At 41.8% G+C, this 25934-nt stretch overlaps 1 protein-coding gene across 3 annotated transcripts in view; it reads right to left on the reverse strand.

The window, feature by feature from the left end:
- Positions 1-837: 837 nt before the first annotated feature.
- Positions 838-25934, reverse strand: part of CLCC1 (chloride channel CLIC like 1) — a 72494-nt gene continuing 47397 nt past the window's right edge. For 2 of the 3 annotated variants that reach the window (XM_075322047.1, XM_075322048.1), the window contains exons 8-13: positions 20739-20836; positions 16054-16200; positions 11021-11287; positions 8708-9212; positions 4107-4150; positions 838-2082 (exon numbers count right to left, since the gene is read on the reverse strand). In XM_075322047.1, coding sequence (XP_075178162.1) covers positions 2026-2082; positions 4107-4150; positions 8708-9212; positions 11021-11287; positions 16054-16200; positions 20739-20836 — 1118 coding nt within the window. In that variant the 3' untranslated portion in view covers positions 838-2025. Of the gene's footprint in view, positions 2083-4106; positions 4151-4436; positions 4538-8707; positions 9213-11020; positions 11288-16053; positions 16201-20738; positions 20837-25934 lie in introns of all 3 variants that reach the window. The other variant, XR_012725112.1, reaches the window with a different exon arrangement.

Genomic DNA, 25934 nt, shown 5'->3' on the forward strand with positions numbered 1-25934 from the left:
CCAATGAAATTAATTCCCGACGTTGCTAGGTGGAAAGAGGCAGACTTCGGCGGTCGAACTGTGCATGCGCCCGCCATGTTACAAGGACACGAGAAGGAGGGGGTCGGGGGAATGCCGTGGGAACTCGGTAATGAGACCCAGGTACCGGGGGCGGGGGGGACCGAGAGGGACCGGACAAGGACAGTTCTCTCACATTTGACTGTAAGATCACGTCAAATGTGAGAGAAACCATTAAAAACCAGCATTTCATTTTGATGGTACATGCTTTCCGTTATTCGGTTAATAACGGCGATCACTGTACCTTTAAATGAAAAAAACAGCCCGAAGCGTAATCTCCGGGGTCTCAGCTACCACCGGCAGCTGAGACCCCGGAAATTCTCTGACTCTGGGGGGCGCTAAACCCTTTTTTCCGACCGCCGGTAAAAAGCGGCGGATCGTAAGAAGTACCCTAATTTGTCGCCGTTAAAAGGCGTATCGGCAGTCGTTAAGGGGTTAATATACTATATATTTAGTTGGGGCTCTGCTCCTATTACTTGCAAGATACAGCAATAGAGTTAAGCGAATACCTAACTATTTATACTCGCTATACTCATAACAAGTACTGTCTAATACTCGCGTATTCATTCCAAATAGCATGTGCAATGCAAGTCAATGGGGAAAAACTCGCAAAGTAACGAGTAACCCGAATGCTGTACTATTCGTGCGAGTAGCAAATAGTACGGCATTAGGGTTACTCGTTACTTTGCGAGTTTTCCCCCCATTGATTTGCATTCCACACCCTATTCGGAATGAATATGCGAGTATTAGACAGTACTCATTATGAGTATAGCGAGTGCAAATAGTTAGGTACTCGCTCAACTCTATACAGCAATAAAAACTACTTGTATACTAAGAAGATGAAAATAGGAGTCCTACGGCCACCACGAGCAGCTGACCCTTACTGAATACTCAGTTTACTGTAATAACAAAAGATACATTTTGAGCTCGTACCGAATCCAGGTTACTACTTGTATGGATTGTATTATACATAATGTGCCTTTAGTAGAAATACTCTCAATTGTTACAAAAAAAAGAACAAAATCTCATTACTAGGGCTCATTCACACATCTTTTTTTTTTCATGTACACAAAAATTGATCGTGGTTTCATCAGCGTGTTTATTCAGTGGTAGAAGAGTTTGGTCAGAGCTTTAGCAGTTTTTTTGGATGAAGAAAAATAAAACTGATGGGAGTGTTCTGAAGCTTTTCCTATTAAACAGTTTGTGAAAAACTGACAGCAAACAGACTTACTTGGCTGCTATCTTTTTTTTAAAGGATCCATAGACTTGCACTGGCAAGATTGCTCCGACACTTGGATGTCTCTGTTCCTTAGTGGGGGCCCAATCAGTCTGAGAAATAAAAAATGTTATGTGATGTACCCCTTAGTACTCATATCTATGATAGTCTATCTGTTAAAAATGCAGATAGCTTCTGTATGAGAAAAACTGCAATGTGAATGAGACCTTAGAAAGTGATATTCGTGAGCTGCAGCTCTTCAAGACTTGTTTCTTCTTGTGACTCCTGTACCAAATAGATGTACAATTAATGTAGTGATGAACATCCTAACGAGATATGTGACACTGAACAGTGGGGAGGAACAAGCATCCAAACTCCCAACATCCTGACGACATGTGGAAAACACAAGGATCTAACATATGACTTCTATGGAAGAGAAAAAGTCATCTCAAGCTCTTATTTGCCATGGTGGAGATGTGTAAGGACTGACGTCTCCCTCATTGACAGCATTGTCGTCATCGGCCACTTTAGCCTGAGTATATTCTGAATTGACCAATATAAAAGTTTATTCCTTTGAATCTTTGCAAATATGCAAATAGCAGTATGATAAAATGATTAATTATAAGTGGCTGAAGCAGGACAAAAAAAACCCTTTTCTCCTTCAAATCACAGTGCAGCGCCCTGTCCTCACAGACCGGTAGTTGGCCGTACAATGTCTGAAGGAGCGTCCAGTCTTATAGCCAGAGACAAGACTATGATGGCTGTGTGGTACGATGTCTGATCGGTGATTCACTGCCTGTAGCCTCTTCCTGAAAGAATAAGAAAATATAAGGGTAAGCATGGTTCCCACGCTCGTTACATGCAGTGATTACTGCCCTATTAATAACATGCCAGAAGAAACATGGACAACATGTAGAAAACACTTTTGAAAGAATTTAATGTGCAATAAAGGCAGAGAGCAGAAGTCCCCAGCCTGTGGCTCGCAGACCTGTGATGTGCGGCTCCTGGGTGACTGCTAGCTTTGCACATTAGCACCAGGCCTCCGCAAAGTGACTTTTTCCCTCACAGAAGAGCAGATCTGGATGCCCATATACTGGGCGTATGGGGTGGAGAGATGGCATGATACTGCCATAGTGTGTAATACTGCAGTATGAGCACCTGATGTGAGAAAACCCAATGGTGGTAAGATGGGAACCCCAGGATGTAAGAATACCATGGTGCAATTTCTGGGGGGAAGCTTTGGCTATCATTAGACTGGTAATATGGGTTCTGGGTGCCAGTATTGTGGGTGGGAGCTGGATGTGGCTCGCAACCATCTCTAAGAACTGGATGTGGCTCTCAAAGAAAGGAACCATTGGGGACCACTGGTGTAGAGACACACATACACAATAAAAGGTCATGTATATCCACTATAGGAAATCATTTTCACTGTTGACAAATGAGTATTATATTTGAGAACCAATTAAATGACCAAAATATAAATGGTAGCTCCACTCATTCAATAATGAAAACCTATAAAGATGTGAGTGAACAAGCCAGATAAAAATATATATTTTTTATTGAAAATTTGATTAAAACAAACATATAGGAACAAACAATGATAAGGACACATTCAAATACCCTCAGGTAGACAGAATATTAGGACAATAAATAGCATAAGTGCACAGTAGCCGTGTGTCAAAAAACCATATGAGATGGTGCACCAAAAGATCAGATGAAAAATATTTTCAATAATAGAATATTTCTTAGAGAAAACCAATAGTCTTAGCTAGATGAAAATAATGTCCCAAGGGGAACATATAGGGATGAGGAATATACAGTCAATTCATGCCTAACGGAACTTTTTCTTCACTGGAGACTAAACATGTGAGAGCCCCATTCCTATTGCTACAACATGTGGCAAGTATCAGGGGAAATCAGAAGGGCATATCTATAGTATCAACAGGATTGTAATCCTATAAGATGTAACCACAATGATCATAAAAATCAATCATGAATATATCAAGTGGTAAAGCCACAGAGATAATTCCCCAAGTACCAGCAATCCTAAGGAAGGGAACAAGATCTCAACCAGACATGTGGAGATAAAGAAAATATATAAACAATTTATGCCAAAATGCACTTTTTCAACATCGGGGCTAAACATATGAAAACCTCATTCCCAATGCTGCAATATATGGCAGATGTTATAGCAAGCCAAAGGGGCCATAGCTGCAGTATCAACAGGATTGTAAACCTTTAAAAGGTGACCAAGCCGGCCATTGAAGCCAATCATAAACGCAAAGTAATAAGCCCACAAGAGACACACACCTACACAAAGATATTAACCTGAGGGTAAAAATACCCCAACACGTGTTTCGCAGAAAGCTTCTTCCAAGGCTAGCTTTGCACATTAGCACCAGGCCTCCGCAAAGTGACTTTTTCCCTCACAGAAGAGCAGATCTGGATGCCCATATACTGGGCGTATGGGGTGGAGAGATGGCATGATACTGCCATAGTGTGTAATACTGCAGTGTGAGCACCTGATGTGAGAAAACCCAATGGTGGTAAGATGGGAACCCCAGGATGTAAGAATACCATGGTGCAATTTCTGGGGGGAAGCTTTGGCTATCATTAGACTGGTAATATGGGTTCTGGGTGCCAGTATTGTGGGTGGGAGCTGGATGTGGCTCGCAACCATCTCTAAGAACTGGATGTGGCTCTCAAAGAAAGGAACCATTGGGGACCACTGGTGTAGAGACACACACACACAATAAAAGGTCATGTATATCCACTATAGGAAATCATTTTCACTGTTGACAAATGAGTATTATATTTGACCGACTTTACTCACTTCTCCATCAGCGTTCTCTTCTGAAGAATCCCCTTTAAACATATCTATAACAAAAACAAAAAAAAGTCAAGCAACAGATTAATCTTTTTTGGATCTAGCTTATTTAGAGCAGGCAGCACACCATGCCACTAGGACACTGAGGTGGTCCCTACGTCGTAACCGAGATGAAGCTTTCCCTTCCACATTAAAAAGAAGTGCTGCATCAGCTGATGTATTAGAAGGAATAAAGTAAGGGAGCCATATATATTACATAGCAGTAGGTTGATGGATGGACGGCCGTTATACAGTGATGATGAGGCTTGGATAATGTGAGATACCGTATATAATTACCTCAGTCCTCTCAGGCTCCATGACGTAGCATCGCTAACTGCCAGTTTTACATTTTCGCCACTGTGGGATGGGGTCTGCTGTGTGCACCCGCCCACTGACATCTATGTAGAGAGAGCCGAGTTATAGAGATGGCAGTCACGTCATGCTCAAGTGTGGGAGAAATGTAGTAGCAGGAAATAAAAAGGCGCACAACACCCGAACAATAAAGGAGTAGGAAAGTGTTTTCGTCTAGATGTTTGTCTAAAGCTGTGTAGATATTTTGGAATGACTGTGTTTTTAGATTTCCTTGTCCGATAAATATGTGGTTGCATTCGATTTACATTATATATATATTTTTTTTAACCCATGAATTGCTTGGTTGACATCATAAGTATTGATCAATTTTAGTCCCACTTTTTCCTTTACATGGTCATAATACTCGTTGGTGTTGATATCAAACACAGAGGGAAAGTGTAACTGTTATTGGCGCCCTATCCAATTTCCGTTCTTATTTTTCAAAGCAAAGACCTGATTCCACTTTTCCTCAGAACCAGTTTAGATACATGTCCATTAGTATGCCTCTTTAATAGGGATGAGTGAACATGAACAGTACGGGTAAGGACACACGGCGAGTAAAACGAGCCGAATGGAATGTGATTTAAAAAAACAAACAAAAAAATAAATAAATAAAAAATGGCATTTCATTCGGACCAATGTTACTCTATGGCATCGTTCTTATCTGAGATTTTTTTTTCTCAGCCCAAATCGAAAAGAGAAAACACTCGCAGCATGCTGCGGGTGTAATCCGATCCGTATTCACACGCTTCCATACAAGCCTATGGGTGCGAGTGAAACATCACACTGCACTCGGATGACACCGGAGTGCAGTGCGATAATCACATCAGCTGATAATGGAGGAGATTAGTCCCTCCCTCTCCTCCTCAGCTGTGATCTGATCGCAGGATTGCATTACAGTATACCGTAATAACACTTGGCTCACGCTCGCAGAAGAGCAGGAGCAGAGGGTCTTTAGCATATTGCATCGCATGCCATACGCTTGTGTGGCCCCAGCCTAATGTTCAGTGTTCATAATGAACGCAGACTTTACAAAAAAAATCAGTGTTCAGATTTGGAGTTTGGGTGCTTTATGTTTACAAACAAAACAAATCGAGCATCACTCTGCTCCGCTATGCGTGGTGCTTCGCGTAGTGCAAACCGCTTTCAGTGTTTGAATAGCTCGAACTGGGGGGGTAAAATCAGCGTTATGGGATGTACTGTGTACAAAAAAAGAAAAAACACCCTCCCTTTCCCAGAAGTAATGTTTATGGCTGGCTGCATATGGGCAGAGAGCTGATCTGCCCTATTACTGACTTTCATTGGGGCTCAGGCCAAGTCCGGGTCCCGAACAGAACTTTATCTAAAGTCCGGCTGAACCAAACTTCAAATGGCTCCACTCTCTACTCGAACAATTTTCACATCAAGGTCTTGAAGCCAATCTTCAGCTGTGGTGGAGGGACAGCAGTTTGCTCTGTGTGAATTATTGAAATTTGCTAATGTGAAAAGTTCCTGTAGACTGTACTGTGGGACCTCTTTGCTTTATGTGTCTTAGTTTTTCTTCTAAAGGCCCAGTCACACTAAACAACTTACCAGCGATCCCAACAACGATACAACCTGATAGGGATCGCTGGTAAGTTGCTAGGAGGTCGCTGGTGAGATGTCACACTAAGCGACGCTCCAGCGATCCCACCAGCAACCTGACCTGGCAGGGATCGCTGGAGCGTCGCTACACGTGGAAGCATGCTGCGCTTGGTAACTAAGGTAAATATCGGGTAACCAACCCCATATTTAGCTTGGTTACCAGCGCACACCGCTTAGCGCTGGCTCCCTGCACACGTAGCCACAGTACACATCGGGTTAATTACCCGATGTGTACTCTGCTACGTGTGCAGGCAGCAGGGAGCCGGCTTCTGCGGACGCTGGTAACCACGGTAAACATCGGGTAACCAAGAAGCCCTTCCCTTGGTTACCCGATATTTACCTTCGTTACCAGCGTCCGCCGTTCTCACACTGCCAGTGCCGGCTCCCTGTTCCCTGTACTCCTAGCCACAGTACACATCGGGTTAATTACCCGATGTGTTCTCCAGCTACGTGTGCAGGGAGCAGGAGCTCGCACTGACAGCTAAGAGCGGCGGACGCTGGTAACGAAGGTAAATATCGGGTAACCAAGGGAAGGGCTTCTTGGTTACCCGATATTTACATTGGTTACCAGCGTCCGCAGAAGCCAGCTCCCTGCACATTCAGTTGTTGCTCTGTCGCTGTCACACACAGCGATGTGTGCTTCACAGCGGGAGAGCAACAACTAAAAAATGGTCCAGGACATTCAGCAACAACCAGCGACCTCACAGCAGGGGCCAGGTTGTTGCTGGATGTCACACACAGCAACATCGCTAGCAAGTTGTGCCTCAGCAGCGATGTTGCTAGCGATGTTGCTTAGTGTGACGGTACCTTAATCCTCCATATACTAGGCATAATGCAAGATACTGGTAATTGTATGTTCCACGTAAACAGTGAAAGGGCTTGACCACCACTTGGACAATCCCTTCTTAATTGCTGTAGTCTCCCGAGTAAATACTTGTCCTCAGCTCCCACAGCTGCGCTTTCCCGCAATGTCAGCACCGAGTCTCCTGGTGCGTGACAGCATCCAATTTTGGATAACAAACTGAGTGGCTGTCTGGCTGCAGACCTCACGGCATAATAATATCACACGAGCACCAGGTGAATGGCACCAATGCAGGATACAAGTATAAGGTTTTATTTTACTCTGAGGACCACAGCATTTCAGATGCAGTTGCCCAAGTAGTAGACAATCCCTTTAATTCTCCCACAAATGGTGTTGAATAATTCTACTAAAAACTGAAATCTGCAACACAAGTGAAAGAGAAACTAAACTTAGGCAAGTGGTCTAAGCCCTACTTGTTTCGTGTCTATTGTCAATACATAGTTCCTGAGACACCTTTATTGTACAGTATAGAAAGATCTCTATGGGTGGTGGAAGGACAATCGTTCTGTTAATGCAACTTTAGGCAGGAATCTGTCTGCAGGCTAACATATGTGACTTGGTGCTGGGATGCTTTAAATAACTGTACAGTTCCGATAGAATTCTACAAGAATAAAGATAAATCAAATGTCCAAGCTTCAAGCACCACTCCAGTATTTTGTTTTTTTTATTGCACCACTGGAATGGTGCCTTAAATGCAAGCCCCCTGTTTTATACTCACTTGCCGCCATCTTCATGTTTTCAGCGTTGCTCTGGTCGGTCTCCTGTAATATGTGGCCTGCCGGCAGCTCCGGTGTTTCATGGAGCGCGCCAGAAGTCACAACTCAATACATCTCTATGAGAGCCTCGTTCTGGCCTCATTCTGGCTCTCATAGAGATGAATTTGGAGCTTAAGATGTAACCTCTTACTTCCAGCCAGTCAGAAGTTGCAGGCACAAGATGGAGCCATAAGACGGGAGCGGCACCAAAAAACAATGAAGCTGCCAGTAGGCAAGTATATAACAGGGGACGGGGACTTACATTTAAAGCGCCACTTCAGAGCTAAAAACAGAAAAATCACTGGAGTGGCGCCTTAAAAAGATAGTGACACCTTCAGGGACATTTTAAAAAAAAAAATAAATGTAAAAATAATTCTTAAAGCCAAAATACACAAATTTAAATTGTGTTGAAAACTTTGTGCAGTTTGGCTCTTGGATTCTCATTTAACGCATTTTACAGGAAAACAGTAGTGAGCTCCTTCTGACGGTGAAGTGACTCTTATCTGTTCTTTTCTGAACACCTCTGTATCTCATGAACCCAAACCGGATGAAAGTTGAACTTTGATGTGGTCATAAATCAGCTGAGAGGGACATGAACTATCACATATGCACCAGATCATTGCGGTGAAGTAGGTCACAAAGAAGAGTAACTTGTCAGTCACTGACAAGAGGAAAAAAAAAAAAAAGAGGCCGGAGAGCTGCAAGTGCACGGCTAAACCCCCTGCACTTGCAAGCTCATCTGCATAAACATTCCCAATGGGTTTTTAGAAAAAAGGAAAACCAGACTTCTAAAACAAAAGGTATGGACATAATGAAACAATTCAGATGCTTTAGATGACGTTAGCTTAGTGTCCAAAACCCCAAGTTCCCTTTAAGTGATGGCATATTGTAGCGGTGGTATGCCAACAAGTGCTGAGATACAAATACTCTTAAATAGGCTTACATTACTGGAACACCTCAATTTGGTCTTTTTTTACCTTTCCGCTCCAATGATTTGTCAGGCCTTTCCTTCCATGCCGCTTCTTTGTGAGATTTCTCCTCCTTCGAGTCTTTTCTCCGTTGCGGTTGAGGAGGAGCTGGATCAGGCAGAGTCTCTTCTTTCCTTTCATGATCACCATAAGAATTGTGCTCCACAGTCTCCACTTCTTTGTGTTCTTGAGCAGATGATCTCTCATGTAAAAGCTCAGTGTTACTTTGCGTTGTATGAATATTTTCAGGTTTCCTGTGATGTTCGGTGACAGATTTCTGTTCTATCGGTTCTTCTTTCCTTTGTAGTTGACCAGCAAAACTTTCCAGCGTTGGCTCCTTCCTCCTTAACTGCGGACTATACGATCTCTCCTTGGGCAGCTCTTCTTTTCTTTGATGCGTTCTCTCGCTGCTCTGCTCTGTAACTCCTGCAGTTTCTTCTGTACTCCGCTTTATAAACTCTTCATTTCTCTGTCCACCATACTCATCTCTTAATGGAAAGTCCACGTCTGTAAACTACAAAATATAATAATGTTTCAAATGCTACAAAATGAGGTATCTATAAAGAGTATAAATGATATGACATCACCTGAGCTCATACTGGTATACACACTGGCCTTCACGGCTGGCTTATTGCAGACAGTCTCTAGGGGGGAATACCACCGCAAGTACAGACTACAGCAGCCATGCTGCGATGTATTCCAAGATAGATTGATAGCTGTAATGAAACAGTTGAACAGGCTGTGCCATTACATATTAACAGGTGGCCTTAGTATCCTTTGATATATTTCCATCAGGAACCAGCTTTTCAACTGGACAAATCGAAACAGTGGTATTTTTCTCTGCAGGTGAACAATTGGGGCCTGACGGTAAGTTTATGGTGGAGACCATCTCTATGGCACCTGGATGCTACATGAAGCATCTTGTTACACCACCCTGTTTGATGGGGTTTTTAAGTCTTTTTTTCAAAAGATAAAAAACAGGAGGTACTAACAGGGTGAAACAACATGGTGTGAACCTGGTCTTATCATCGATGCCGTTAGGCTTTGTCCACATGACAATTCTCCCATATGTCAGATGTGCATACAGACACACAGAATTATATATTATATATGTATATTTTATATATATATATATATATATATATATATATATATATATATATATATATATATATATATACACACATATATATACATATACATACACATACATAAATACACATACACGCATACACACACACACATACACACACACATATATATACTTTAATATATGTATAGTTTTCTATGGGGCAAACATAAGGCATGTGAGTGTCCTCTTTTGTGTGACAAGTTTACACACAACAAGGCTTTATTTTTACAATGCAAGTGCAGGAGCAGTGAGTCGCTGATCAGCTATATTTCATCTGGGCACATTGACTCCAGTGTTCACACGACCAATACATTAGATGCGGATCCCCGGTGAGCGGTGGGGGTCACCATGCTCAAGTATAAGGAGCGCAGCCAGTCTGTAAGGAGAGTATCCGTTTTTGTGTTCATTTTTTTTTCTTCTATTTTTCAGAACATAAAAAGATGGAATAGCACACAAAAATCCATAAAGACACACTGCATTTATGAATATATTTCCTTGTGAGCGCAACAATTTGGGTCACAGACCTAGTCAGGCAAAAGAGAGTGGCGGAATAGATCAGAAGATCATGGCGATTTCAGTGAGTAGGCATAGCAGGTGATTTCATTTTAAAGGGGTATTCCCATCTCCAAGATCCTATCCCAATATGTAGTAGCTGTAATAATAATATTAGGAAATACCTCCAATTAGAAATGTAATATAGTTCTCCTGATGTAGCTATGTCACTTAACTCATGTGCAGGGCATTGCAGCTCCGGTATCCATAGTGTCGTCCACTCATATATTGACAGTTAGTTGCTTGTGGTCGTAACCATGGATACCTAAGCTGCAATGCCTTGCACATGAGGTAAAAGACATGGCTATAATCAGGAGAACTATACTACATTTCTAATTGCAGGTATTTGCTAATATTATTATTACACCTACTACAGTAGACACTCAATAAGGTGTAAGGTAATTCACTTCTGACCTTCACATTATATTTACCTGTTAAATATTTTAATGATATTTTATGACATTTTTATGATATGAAATTTATTAAGAGGTTTGTGTAATTTAGAAAATTTGGCACAATTTTTACCAACGAGCCTAATGACGAGCGCACACTGTGCGTAATAAAACATTGTCCCAATGTTGGAGAGTCGGGGTTATTACTCTACATAGGAGATATTGCTAATAACTGTAAAAACTTACATTTGCCAAATGCATATTATGCCTGTCATGTGAAACATCGATTGCTTGCAAGTTCTCTGGCCTCTGATTTCGGGAATAACCTGAATTTTGTAGATAAACTGGTGGATATCCTGGTCCTGGATAGGGGGGCGGCTGAGGCAGATATTCAATATTATTTCCATAAGGTCTCTGTGGTTCTGCAGGTGGCAGCCTCCCCTGGGGGGCTTCTCGATTGTTTCTGAGCATAAGAGCCTGACCGAACGTTGTGCTGGCCCCATAACATGCAACCTGCAAATAGATAAATGTCAGAAAAAGGGACTATACACTAAAAATGTATATGCGCTCATTAGCATATGATAATATTAGTAAATATAGGTTCATATTTTCATAAATAAAAGCAAATCATATCTAAAATTTGACGAAAATGATGAAAAAATTATGAATTTTTGAACTTTGATGCCCTCAAAACATATATATGATGTCAGAGTATTTTGTGATTATTTTTTTTACCTCAGTATCTGCAAGCCAAAACCAGGAGTGAAATAATAACAGGAAAAAGTATAGTAGAAACACGGGCACCACTTCTGGATTTTTGTTTTACCCACTCCTAGTTTTAGTTTACAAATACTGAGGTAAAAACTGAAATACTCAAAGTGTGCATGTGACCTAATACCCTGCAATGCTTTTGCATTGCAAGGTATTCGATCTGTCAATCTCACACAGGAAGGAGGCGTGGCAGGATCATAGCTGGGTGACCCTGCGGCCATTATTCGGCCATCAGTATGCCATGATCGCAAACTTGTGGTGTCGATGAGGAATCAAGTCGAGCTTAAAGGGCTTCATGTGGGAAATGGCCATTTTTTTTTATGCCCCCAAGTCTTCTCCAAATCTTCTCCATAACATGTAGATGAGAATTTTTAACATCTCATCCACATTTATAAAATTGTGATGGATTTGTGGTGCAGGATCCTTCACATGTCAACTTGGAAGACCTGATAAAGAAATTTCTGCGACTGTCCTATTCACTATATAGAATTTGCAGAAATCCCTTCATGAGGTGCAAAAACAACCTATTCTGACAAATGGATTAGATTTTCAGTTTCAGAAATTTCTGCAACAAATCTCCCAAATACAATGCTTGCAAAAGTCCTGTGGCACAGGATGCACGGCGCGCACGATCACTGGCACTCAGAGGAATACCTGTCCCACAGGAACTTCCCTATTCCTACGGCTCCCATAGCCAGATCCTTGGTCCTCTCCTGAGCATTGGGGCTGACCCATAACAATTAAGACGTTTAGTAACATGATCTCATTGATCTTAGAACCGGTTATGCTCCCATAATAAGAGATTCATACTACTATAGCCGTGTATCACTACATTGCCTGTTTTCCATTATAATGCTGACAGACCCCATTTTACAACCGTATACAGGTCTATAGTGACAGTCCACACAGTTTTCTTATAAACTGACAGATTCTTCCCTAGAATCTTATACGCAGGATTTTGTGTGGCAGTTGACACAGCTGCTGTGTCATAATTATGATCCCAGACCCTATCAAAGGCAGATACCCTTATCGAATTTTCTGAAATTCCTCTAATAATACTACAATCCATCTTTCCTACCAGATACGACTATGTGGTCTGATTGTCCAACTGGAAGAAGGCCTAAGGCCGAAACGTCTTAAGGTGGACTTTCTACCATTGTACAGCACGTTTTTCACTTGCTTACAATAAAGAAAAAATAGACAAAGAGAATTGAACTTGTGTCCGTCCTTTTTGGGGATCTACACAGTGTGCCGGGGTTCACCTTTTTCTTGTCTACGTTCAGTTACCCCAGAGCACCTGTTTAAGGTGACGCTAGGTCTTACTTTTCTCTGCTGTCAGTAAGTTGAGACTGGGACGGAGGCTCCCCTTCCAACAAGACAATGACCCAAAGCATACTGATAAAGGAACACTTCAGTGGTTTAATGGCCAAAAGTATTGGCACCCCTGCAATTCTGGCAAGAGAATACTCAGTTTCTTCCTGAAAATGATTGCAATCACAAATTCTTTGGTATTATTATTCATTTAATTTGTCACTGCAAGGAAGAGTGGGCAAAGATTGCTAAACCTAGATGTGCCATATTGATAGATTCCTACCCAAAAATGTTCATGTGCAGCCACATTATGAAAGCTTGTCTTTATATATGGAGGATGGCTGTATCAATACAGAATGTTATTATCAGATGACAGTATACAGTGCTAGCCAAAAGTATTGGCACCCCTGCAATTCTGTCAGATAATACTCAGTTTCTTCTTGAAAATGATTGCAATCACAAATTTTTTGGTATTATTATCTTCATTTAATTTGTCTTCAATGCAAAAAAAAATTATTTGTCAAATTGGATATAATTCCACACCAAACATAAAAAAGGGGGTGGAGAAAAGTATTGCCACTGTTTGAAAAATCATTTGATGCTTCTCTAATTTGTGTAAATAACAGTACCTGTAACTTACCTGTGGCACCTAACGGGTTGGCAATAACTAAATCACACTTGCAGCCAGTTGACATGGATTAAAGTACTCTCAACCTCTGTCCTGTGTCCTTGTGTGTACCACATTGAGCATGGAGAAAAGAAAGAAGACCAAAGAACTGTCTGAGGACTTGAGAATCCAAATTGCGAGGAAGCATGAGCAATCTCAAGGCTACAAGTCCATCTCCAAAGACCTGAAAGTTCCTGTGTCTATGGTGCGCAGTGTCATCAAGAAGTTTAAAGCCCATGCCACTGTGGCTAACCTCCCTAGATGTGGAAGGAAAAGAAAAATTGACGAGAGATTTCAACGCAAGATTGTGCGGTTGGTGGATAAAGAACCTCGACTAACATCCAAACAAGTTCAAGCTGCCCTGCTGTCCGAGGGTACAACAGTGTCAACCCGTACTATCCGCCGGCATCTGAATGAAAAGGGACTATATGGTAGGATACCCAAGAAGACCCCACTTCTTACCCCGAGACATAAAAAAGCCAGGCTGGAGTTTGCAAAAACTTACCTGAGGAAGCCTAAATCGTTTTGGAAGAATGTTCTCTGGTCAGATGAGACAAAAGTAGAGCTTTTTGGGAAAAGCCATCAACATAGAGTTTACAGGAAAAAAAAGAGGCATTTAAAGAAAAGAACACAGTCCTTACAGTCAAACATGGCGGAGGTTCCCTGATGTTTTGGGGTTGCTTTGCTGCCTCTGGCACTGGACTGCTTGACCGTGTGCATGGCATTATGAAGTCTGAAGACTAACAACAAATTTTGCAGCATAATGTAGGGCCCAGTGTGACAAAGCTGGGTCTTCCTCAGAGGTCATGGGTCTTCCAGCAGGACAATGACCCAAAACACACTTCAGAAAGCACTAGAAAATGGTTTGAGAGAAAGCACTGGAGACTACTAAAGTGGCCAGCAATGAGACCAGACCTGAATCCCATAGAACACCTGTGGAGAGATCTCAAAATGGCAGTTTGGAGAAGGCCCCCTTCAAATCTCAGGGACCTGGAGCAGTTTGCCAAAGAAGAATGGTCTAAAATTCCAGGAGAGCATTGTAAGAAACTCATTGATGGTTACTGGAAGTGGTTGTTCGCAGTTATTTTGGCTAAAGGTTGTGCAACTAAGTATTAGGCTAAGGGTGCCAATACTTTTGTCTGGCCCATTTTTGGAGTTCTGTGTGAAATGATCAATGATTTGATTTTTGTTTCATTTTTTTTTTGTGTTTTTTCATTGCAAGCAAAATAAATGAAGATGACACCAAAGAATTTGTGATTGCAATCATTTTCAAGAAGAAACTGAGTATTATCTGACAGAATTGCAGGGGTGCCAATACTTTTGGCCAGCACTGTATAAAAGTATTGTAGTGGCAGAGTTAACAATATTAATAATAATAATAATTTTATTCATTTATATAGCACTATTAATTCCACAGCGCTTTACATACATTGGTAACACTGTCCCCATTGGGGCTCACAATCTAGAGTCCCTATCTGTATGTCTTTTGGAGTGTGGGAGGAAAATGGAGAACCCGGAGGAAACCCACGCACAACCCAGACCATAATCCAATTGAGAATATGTGGTCAGACTAGGAGATTGCTGCTCCCAGAGGAAGGCACTGGAGCAGTTTTGCCTTGAGGACTGGGCAAAAACCCCAGTGGCAAGAAGGGAAAAGCTCAGAGACTTATTCTTAAGCTGGGTTTACAGACTGAGACTTTCTAGCGATCCAACCTGCGATCTCAACCTAGCCGGGATCGCTACAAAGTCTCTGGTGAGCTGTCAAACAGGCAAACCTGGCCAACGACGCAACAGCGATCCGGACCTGCAGAGCGACCTAGCTGGTTGTTGGGGACGTGTCAAAGCTGCTATTTGAAAGGGAAGTCGCTGCAAAGTCTTTCACACACTGAAACTTTCTAGCGATGCATGCTGCACAGCGGGAAACAAAGGACCTAGGAATGGTCCTGAACGATTTGTAGCGATCACAACTTCACAGCAGGGGCCAGGTCGCTGATAAGTTTCACACACTGCAATGTCGCTGGGGAGGTCGCTATTACGTCACAAAACCGGTGACGTTACAGCGATGTCATTTGCGATGTTGCAGTGTGTAAAGCCACCTTTAGGGACTTGCAGCTGTAAATTCCACAAAAGGAGGATGTACAAGCTACTGACTTTAGGGGGTTAAAAGTTATGCATGCGGTCGATTTCAGTTACTTTGTTCCATTTTGTGGTTTGGTTAACAATAAAAAGAAAACTCAAATGTGCACAGTTGTAGGCATGTTCTTTACATCAACTGATGCAAACCCTCAAAAAAAAAAAATGAAATTCCAGGTTGTGAGGTAGCAAAACACAAAAAATGCCAAGAGGGATGAATACTTTCACAAGGCACTGCACAATATAAATACAGTGAAGGACTGCTTCTTCTTTTATCCTACTTAGTATAATTACAGTTTAAGCCAATAAACAAGGATTGAAGCACAGTTTCAATCTAGTAAGTAGAGAGTTCGTTTTAACAATTAAAAATAAAAAGATAAAAAACACCAAAACTCACCAAACAAATAGCTGCTATAAGAATAAGCACCAGCAACTGATAGAAGACCGGGATCTCTGCCAGCAAGCCATTTAAGAACTCTCCCATCGCTTTCCCAATATGTTTTAGCGGTTCTGTTATAAAGTCTGTAAACGTAAGAGCCAAAGCCTGCGTAGGGTAGATAAAACGGGAAACACGTCAAACATGCAAAGTGAAAAATAGCAAAAAAATCAATCCTCATGTTACACTCTTTGAACTCCTTAGCAATTTCCTTGTGCCGTTTGAACTCCTTTGTAATTTCTCAGTTTTGTTTTTTAATTATTTTTTGGGGATTTTAAACTTTATACTACATACAACTCTGATGTCAGCAGGGTGTTGCTATGTAATCTGAGAGCAGCATGAGGTAGGGACAGCGACCCTGATTCCATCATTTTGTCACTTTGTTTACTGGAGCAGTAGTTGTGATAGAATCACAGTTTTCCCTGCTGCAGATCTAGCACAGCTTTTATTTCAGCCCTATATAACTCCACTCATATCACTGATTGGCAGTATTATAATAATCGGTCAGGTGACTTTGTAGTACAATACTAAGGTTATCTTTTAATAGGGCTTAATGAAATCTTTCAGGATCAGCAAGTTTATTGGTCTACCTTATCCTGTTATCCTGCTGTAAGCTCCATAGAATTCAGTATCTTGTGCACCCTAGTCAACTGTATGTAAATACAATTTGCATATTCACTGCTTCCCTGCCAACCTCACAGTGCATTCACTATCACTGCTGAGAGGTGGGAGGGAGTATGGGTGGGGGCAGCAGTGAAAGTTTAGTTCAAATTTATTTTCACTGATGCCAACACTGAGAGTTGGGTGCAGGGTGTGGAGACACGGGGGTCAGTGGGTGCTCTCGTCCACTAAAACCCGCCGCCTTTAGAAAGACAGCGTGGCTCAGGGCTCATCCCAACTGAACGCCAGCCTCCTTAACCGTGGGCGTAACACTACTCAGACAACACAGGGTGAGGGAACCACAATAATTAGACTTTATTGGATCCCCAAACAATTAACGGCACATAACACATAACCAGCAAAACACACAAATGTAACAGGCAACAGAGTCTCACCCTTCCGCTGGCTCACCAGGGATTTAGAATGTCCATGCCTCACAGGTTCCAAGCTGTCTGAGGTCTGCAAAGTCTGTAACAGGTGACTGAACTGTCCCAACCTGAGTGTCCTCCTTAGGTAGTCCTGGTTTGATGTTAAAATCCTGGCAGCCGGAGTCGAAATCCCTAGGCTGTGGATATGGTCTCCAACCGGAACCGGAGTCCCTAGATTGAAGCCATAAGATATCCTGATCCTCTAGTCAGCTCCGAAGAGCTTAGACTGGATCCATCAGCATCCATCAACCTTCATCAACCCTGGTGGCTTAAAGAAGTCCCTTTTATAGCCATAACCTTCCCTTAGGATACACTGCGTCCTCATCGATTGGTTGGACAAGATTGCTTCTCCCATTGGATGAATTTCAAGCTGCATGGATAATGTTCATTTAAATGATGTGCATAGAAAGACTCAGTATATCTACATGGAGTCGGCAAGTCACAATGGCTACTAAGGTAATTACATTATCAATTCACAACTACAATACAATGAATGCTCCGCAGGGTCTGGTCCCAAACAATAGTTAAGCAAACATGAGTTACCACACAGTAGAACAATACGTCTGGCTGAATTTTAAGAAACTTTAACCCATGAGAGTCCATGTCGTCACACAGGGCATATGCAGTTTGTAATTACAGATGCTTAACTAGCTACTACATTACACTGAATTCTATTGAGCTTACAATTGAGCTTACAACAAGATAACAGGATAAGGTAGACCAATGAAACTTACTGATACTGAAAGGTTTCCTTAAGGCCCTGTCACACACAACGAGATCGCTAACAAGATTGTCGCTGAGTCACAGTTTCTGTGACGTAGCAACGATCTCGCCAGTGATCTCGTTATGTGTGAAACCTACCAGCAATCAGGCCCCTGCAGGGAGATCGCTAGTCGCTGCCGAATGGTCCGGAACATTTCCTTCAAAGGCGATGTCCTGCTGGGCAGGACGCATTGTTGTGTTTGATGCCTATCAACGACCTCCTGATAGGGTCCCACCGCCGCCAAGATCGTTATACAGGTCGCTCATCGTTACTGCGTCGTTGCTAAGGCCTGACTCTGTGACATCTCACCAGCGACCTCCCAGCGACTTACCAGCGATCCTTATCAGGTCGTATCGTTGTCGGGATCGCTGGTAAGTCGTGTGTGACTGGGCCTTTAAGCCTTATTTAAAGATAACATTAGTATTGTACTAGAAAATCACTTGACGGATTACCTTAAAAAAATAGAATGTATAGTGACACAATGTTTCAAATCAGTGCTGAGGCGGGGTTTGCGCAAGATGTAGACGGCCAGGAGTGATAATCTCCTACATTATGGCTCTCAGATTACATAGGAAAATCCTGCTGATAGATTGTCTTTAAAGAGAATGTCCCTTCTAACCACCTGACAAAACTACAACATCATTCTCTTTACTTGCAAGCCTTGCTGTGGGCAGCATGGTGACACATGGAGTGTACACGCACAACAGACAGTCATGTTTTTTTTCATTAGCATGCAGCGAATGACCCGTTTACGAATAAAAACATTAACATGACAGATCGTGAATCGGCGATTCATTGCGATCAATAGAAGCCAGAATTAGTTGCAACCTTCAAGAAAATTACAGAGAAGCCTCAAATTAAATTGTGACCCCTTAATAAAGCCCAAGACTGGGGCTTTCTGAATACTTCAAACTAACATGCTGCAATCCTTTTGGAATCAGACTCTTAAAAAATAAAAAAAAAAGTATAAGACAGATCCATAAACAGTCAACAAAAAAAATTCATGACAAAGCAGGTTACTTAAAGAGAGTATAAGTATAATCACCCTTACCCCATAAAAAAAAACAACACATAAATGGACATACAAATCTCAGAAGATGTAAAGATGTTGATGGAATTACAGTGGAACCTTGCTTAACGAGAACAATCCGTTCTGGGAGTGTGCTTGTTAACCAAGTTACTCGTTCAACAGAGAAAGATTTCCCATAGGAAACCATTGCAATGCAGACAATTCGTTCCAGAACTTCTAAAATGTCCCATCCTGGTCCCCTATTCTATCATTCCACACATGCACAAACATGCACAAACACACACAAACTCACACAAACTCACACAAACTCACACAAACTCACACAAACTCACACAAACACATATTATATGCTCACCTTACCTTCCGTTCCATCGCCGCTCTGCTGGGACTTGCTGTTCTCTGGTACGGGGCCGGGCTGTGTATCGCGTTACCATAACGACGAGGCAGGAACTTCTCGGCCAGAGCGCTGATGTCAAAGGCAGAGCCACTTGCCTCTGATTGGCCAGTGCTCTGCCTTTCATTAGCGGTGACAGGAAGTTTCTCCCTCGTCGCTATGGATGCAGATACACAGCGTGGACTGGAGCGCAGCGGCGCACTACAGCACCCAGGAGGCCGGCGATGAAACGAAAGGTAAACATATTATGTTATATTATATGCTCACCTTACCTTCCGTTCCATCGCAGGCCTCCTGGGTCTTGTAGTTCGCCGCGAGGACGTCGCAATGTACCTGGGAACTACAAGAACCATGAGACCGGCGGTTGAACGGAAGGTAAGGTGAGCATAATACTGTATGTGTGTGCGTGCGTGTGTGTTTGTGTGTACATGTGTGTGTTTGTGTGGACTGTAAGTGCGGGTCAGAGTGTGGTGGATGGACGAAACCGGAAGTGTGTGCAGTGAGAATTTTGCTCGTACAGCAAAGCTTTCTCGTACAGCGGGTTACAAATTTACAGAAAGCTTTGCTTGTTAAGCGAAATTCTCGTTAAGAGGGTTACTCGTTAAGCGAGGTACCACTGTACATTTCAATCTGTTGCTGCATTCCTGAGCAATTAGCATTTTCAATCATATGAAAATGAGGCATTACATAGTTAAGTGCTCTGGGAGTGGCACTAGCACCCCCTAAACCCCTGCCTTGTGAGGTTGTTTCCCCGTCCACAACAACATCAGGAAGCAGTGGCTAATTACTGGGGAATGCAGCAACAGACAGATTTACATTTCAAAGATCTGTATATGCAGTTTGGGGGTGGGAGTTTGAGGGGTACAAATTAACTGACAAATTCCCTTTAGGCTATGTGCCCACGGGAGCTCGTACCTGCGGATGTATCCGCAGGTACGAGCGCATGTTTCCTGCAGCTGCCCGCCGGCGTCCGCAGCTATTTTTAGCTGCTAGATTACAGCGGAATACCTGCGGGAAACATGCGGACATTCATGCGAATTACCTGCGGACGTCCCGGCCTCTTATCTCCATAGCGGAGGTCCGGGACATTCGCAGGTAATTCCGCATGAATAATTAACATGCAATTATACATGTGGATGCCTACATCTGCAGCATGTTCGGCAGTTGCACTTTCCGCAGCGTGGACACAGCACTCCCCATGTCCCATAGGATAACATGGGGAGTGACTGTACATGCTAAAACCTGCGGATTTATCTGGAAAATCCAGAAAAATCCGCAGGTTTTCCGCGGCAAAATAGCCTTAATGTGCATCATAAATGGTAATTAAATAAGCAATGGATGGGCTCATACCTTTGCCTATTCAGAACTCACCTTTGTAGGTGGCACCATGAGTGCTGGATTTATCATAAGGTTTTTAAAATATTCTTCACAGGGATCATTTTGGAAAGTGGAAGCACCTTTCAACCATCCTATTGCAGAAAAAAATAAAAAGATAAATGTAGAAACATTTCAACTACAGAAGAAGCAGGTAAATACAAATGTTGCAATTCTATAGAACTTTCTTATGAAAATAAAATGCTGTGGAAAAAGGGGGAACGGAAAAAGGGAAAGGAAAAAGGGAAATGAAAAAGTAAAAAAAAGGGAAAGGAAAAAGGAAAAGGAAAGGAAAAATGAACAGGGAAAGGAAAAAGACAGACAGACAGGGAAAAAAAGAAAGAACAAACATCTATATTAACATTACCTACTGAGCAACATTACCAAGTACATAAACTGAAGGGGTTGGCCATTTTCGGAAAAATCTAATTGTTCAGCAGGAGTAAATATCCCTTATGGTTTAACAAAATAAATAATTTAAAAGAGTTAACCACTTCCAGATGATAATACTCAGGGCTCATTCAGACGACCGTTCTGGTTGTTTGCGGACCTACTGACAGGGCCATCTCTTCAATGTGAAATAAAGGTATTTCAGCTCACCTGCCGACTCCACTGCTGTGATCTCCTGGGTGCACGGATCCGCTGGAAGGTCCAGGCCAGCCAAGGTAATGGGAAAATAGAACGAAGGAAGGAGGGATCCAGCACAAATCCTCGTGGTTAAAAGTAAAAAAACATCCTTTATTTCAAAAATTTAAAAGATCATCAGAGACCCGAAGTAGGGAACATATTTACAGTGGGCGCATAGGCAAACTTTACGCGTTTCGGACTGGGGGGGTAAAAACAACAGAGTCCTTAATCATAAGTGACCTATGCTTAGCTGGAAGCAACTCATATAGGGGAGGAAATGAAATACACACCAGGAAAAAGGGGGCGGAAGTGAAAAAAGTCCATAGGTGGAAGGAACAAACCAAACCACCTGTACCCACTTCAATTAAGAGACAAAAGGACACTCAACATACATGAGATAGATATATAAATATACAACCATATTGTCATATACAAATAGACATCCAAATGTAGAAAAATCTTAGCCAAAAAAATCACATGGGAATAAATGGGTTATAAACAGAAAAGCAAGCCTTCCCTAACCACAGCAAATAAACGAAAATCAATATAAGCTGATAAAAAAATGAACACCATACAACATGATTGTAAGATAAAATCCGACAAAAGGCAAGGTAATTAGTAAGTAAAAAAATATATATATACATATATGCGTATAAATAAATATGAATTATATAAGATGTTGATGATAAAGATGTCAATTTAAATGTCAATCTGAACAAAGGCAAGACCTTATGCATAAAAAATACGGGCATAATAATCTATACTAATATCCCTATGTGGTGATGTAATGCAAATCTAGGAGGGGGGGGGAGAAACAAAACAAAAGGAAAAAAAAAAAAAAAAAAAAAAAAAAAAGGGGAGAAGGTAAAATGTATATAAGTGAAATACATATAATGTCAATGGCAAAAAAGCCAATCTGAAAGATGACAATATCTCACAAATAAATATGCGGGCTAGATGATTTATGCAGAAATCCTGATGTGATAATGTGCTGTACAGGGTAGGGAGGGGGGGGGAGAGAGAGGGGGGAGAGGGAGGGGGTATGATGGAGGGAATGGACAGAATAAATAATCAGAAAATATATCTCAAATCGGAACGATAATTCAGACCATGCGGATGTCTGGTATTTAATTTAAGTATCCATTTCGCCTCTGTGTGCAAAAGTGCCTGAAACCAGTCCCCTCCTCGAAATGGCTTGGGAACAAACTCAACGCCAGTAATTGTGAGCGACGAAAAATCCGCTGAATGGTGTTCCATGAAGTGTCGGGTAAGGCCCGACAGGGAACGTTTTTGTGACGGAAGACTATTAGAATTAGTCGGTTCAAAGCAAGATGTTATCCTAGTGTGTTCAGATATCCTGGTTCTCAAAGGTCTGGATGTACAACCGATGTAACTCATGCTACAGATAGAACATGTGGCTTTATACACGACATGAGTAGTGGCACAATTAATAAATGAATTGATCCTATAGTCTGTATTATCAACATTAGTGATGATCTTGGTGTTATTCATAAATTTACATAAACCGCAGCGATTGGAATTACATTTATAAGAACCTGAGACACTAAGCCATGTTTTCTTAGGGTTACGAACTGTGTAAGCGGTCGGTGCTATCATGTTACCGACTGTGCAAGCCCTCTTCGCCACAATATTAACTCCCTTAGAAAGAACAGACCTCAATGTAACATCCTGCTCGAGAAGGGGAAGAAACCGCAAAACCGCATCTCTAATGTGGAAAAAATCCACACTATATGGAGTGGAAAAAGTGATCTTCTCTTTATATGTGGTGGGTTTGATGCGATCTAGTAACAAACTGGAACGGGTCCGATTGTCCACAATGGACGATGCTCTATTGATTGTTTGGTTAGAATAGCCTCTGGTTCTCAATCTGTGTTTAATGTGGGAAGCTTCTTTAGAATAAGCTTGATCGGAGGAACAGAGTCTCTTTGCCCGAAAAAATTCTCCCACAGGAAGGTTGAGTAAAGTGTGGGGGATGTGGCAACTATCCGCATGAAGGGATGTGTTGCCACTAATGGGTTTCCTATAGAGAGTGGAACCGATGGTACCAGTAATGGAGTCGCCAAATAGGCAGATGTCTAAAAAAGGTGCTTGCTGTAAATGAACATTTATAGTAAATTTCAAATTTAGACTATTGTTGTTGAAATACAGACTGAGGGCTTCTGCAAACTCATGAGGTGTGCCTTGGTCACGGGTATTACATATCAATAACTGGTCATCGATATACCTGGCATACCAGGAGACCTGATGTAAGAAAGGGTTGGTATCAATGTGAACATAGTGCTCCTCCCAGTATGCCATATAAATATTGGCCAGGGCACAAGAAAAGCTGGTGGATACGGTCTTTTCAGAACCAATTGATTCACGTCCTATGTTGAATAATGATCCACATGGAGATAATTTATACACATTCTGGGACTTAGAAAAATTGTCTATACAAAGGTTAAAAACATGGTGGGATTCGATGACCCTGAAAAAATATATTGAGAAAGAGATGGTTCCCAGAGGACTAAGGATTAAAAAATTTCCCACCTTTACTTTCTCGGACAAATTTATAGAGGAGTGGAATGCCATCCTTACATCCTGCTCATTAAAATTAATGGACTTAATTGTGAAAGAAGAATTATCACGTATCTCTGATCTGGACAGTAAGATAAAAGGTGTACATGATCATCTGGTGAAAAATTATGATAAGTCTGATTTTGATAAGCTAAATTCCCGTTTCAAGAGTACAATTGATAAGATTGAATCAGAGATTATGGAACTGAAGCAGGGCAAGTATCATAGGGATATCAGAGACTATGAGTCAAAACAAGTATATACATGGCAAAATGCCAGAAAGAATAAGTCAATCTTGAAAAAACGCCAGCAGAACCTCCATAGCGATAGATCGGTCAATTTTTCCTCAACAGATTTGGATTCCACTGATGGCAGTGTGGGCTCGCATGAATCTGCCAGAGACACTTATATCTCACGGCATACAAAAAACTTGTTGCCCATAAGGAACGTAAACCGCGGAGAGGGGGGAGGAAGCACAGACATTACAGAAGAGAGGTATCCCCTACGCTCCAGGAGGCGCCGATTTTGGAGGAATTAAATAAACCTGTATCCCCTGATATTGCCGTCATTAACCTTTCTGCTTGTTCCCTGGACTCCTCTCAAATTAAAATCTTACAGAAAGGTCTCAATTTCGCTCCTACAAATCGGGCCAACCTTTTTCAAACTATCAAGGATGTGAATAAATTTATCAGAAATCTGACCGTTAAGAGACATTTTTTCAATACTGATAAAGAGACTCAGGATGAGGATTTTGTCCCAACGACGACAGTAGATAACATCACTCACATTCCACTCCATTTGGATCTTAAAGAACAGATTGCTATTTCAAATCTTCAGGATTTGGGTGATCCATCTCCCGTACTAACTGAGCCTCCTCCCTTTTCTACTAGTAATCCACATTTTTACCCGGTGGCCTCCAGAGTGCCAGCAATGGACACTTTTCAGGATGTTATGGAGATGGAGATTAGACGTATCCTAACTTCTACCTCTGGATTTCAAGATAATCTATCCATATCAGAGAGAAAGGCTCTTAAGTCCCTGAAAAATAATGAGTACATTGTGATCCGGAAAGCGGATAAAGGGGGATCAGTAGTTATACTGGACAGTTCACTTTATGAGAGGGAGATAAACTCCATATTAGACGATGCCACTACTTACAGGCGTTTATCTAGTGATCCCTCGACTGCTTTCCTGGGCAAGTTACAGAACATATTGACACATGGTTTTGACCGGGGCATCATAAATAAAAAAACCTATGATTATCTCCTCATTGACAAACCTATATGCCCGGTGTTCCAGGGGCTTCCCAAAATACATAAGGGCATTTTTCCACCTCCTTTGAGACCAATTGTGGCCAGTACGGGTTCCCTAACCAGCAATCTCAGTGACTGGGTGGACAACATCCTCCAACCCCTTATGAAGCGTGCAACTGGCTATATTAGGGACACCAAAAGCTTGCTACAAAATCTGGATAGAATAAATTGGACCACAAATTCATTTTGGATTACTAGTGATGTGATCTCATTATACCCCTGTATTCCACATGATAAAGCCTTACAGGCCCTTTTCTTCCATTTGGAGAAATACAGTTCTTTAGATGACCATTTTAAGGAATTCATTCTTATGGTCACTGGGTTCCTTTTGAGACACAACCACTTCCAATTCAATGGTTCTTATTATCTCCAGATTTCAGGGTGCCCAATGGGTGCCAGCTTTTCTTGTGCCCTGGCCAATATTTATATGGCATACTGGGAGGAGCACTATGTTCACATTGATACCAACCCTTTCTTACATCAGGTCTCCTGGTATGCCAGGTATATCGATGACCAGTTATTGATATGTAATACCCGTGACCAAGGCACACCTCATGAGTTTGCAGAAGCCCTCAGTCTGTATTTCAACAACAATAGTCTAAATTTGAAATTTACTATAAATGTTCATTTACAGCAAGCACCTTTTTTAGACATCTGCCTATTTGGCGACTCCATT

The sequence above is a fragment of the Anomaloglossus baeobatrachus genome, chromosome 8 (assembly GCF_048569485.1).
Source record: "Anomaloglossus baeobatrachus isolate aAnoBae1 chromosome 8, aAnoBae1.hap1, whole genome shotgun sequence".
Taxonomy (NCBI): domain Eukaryota; kingdom Metazoa; phylum Chordata; class Amphibia; order Anura; family Aromobatidae; genus Anomaloglossus; species Anomaloglossus baeobatrachus.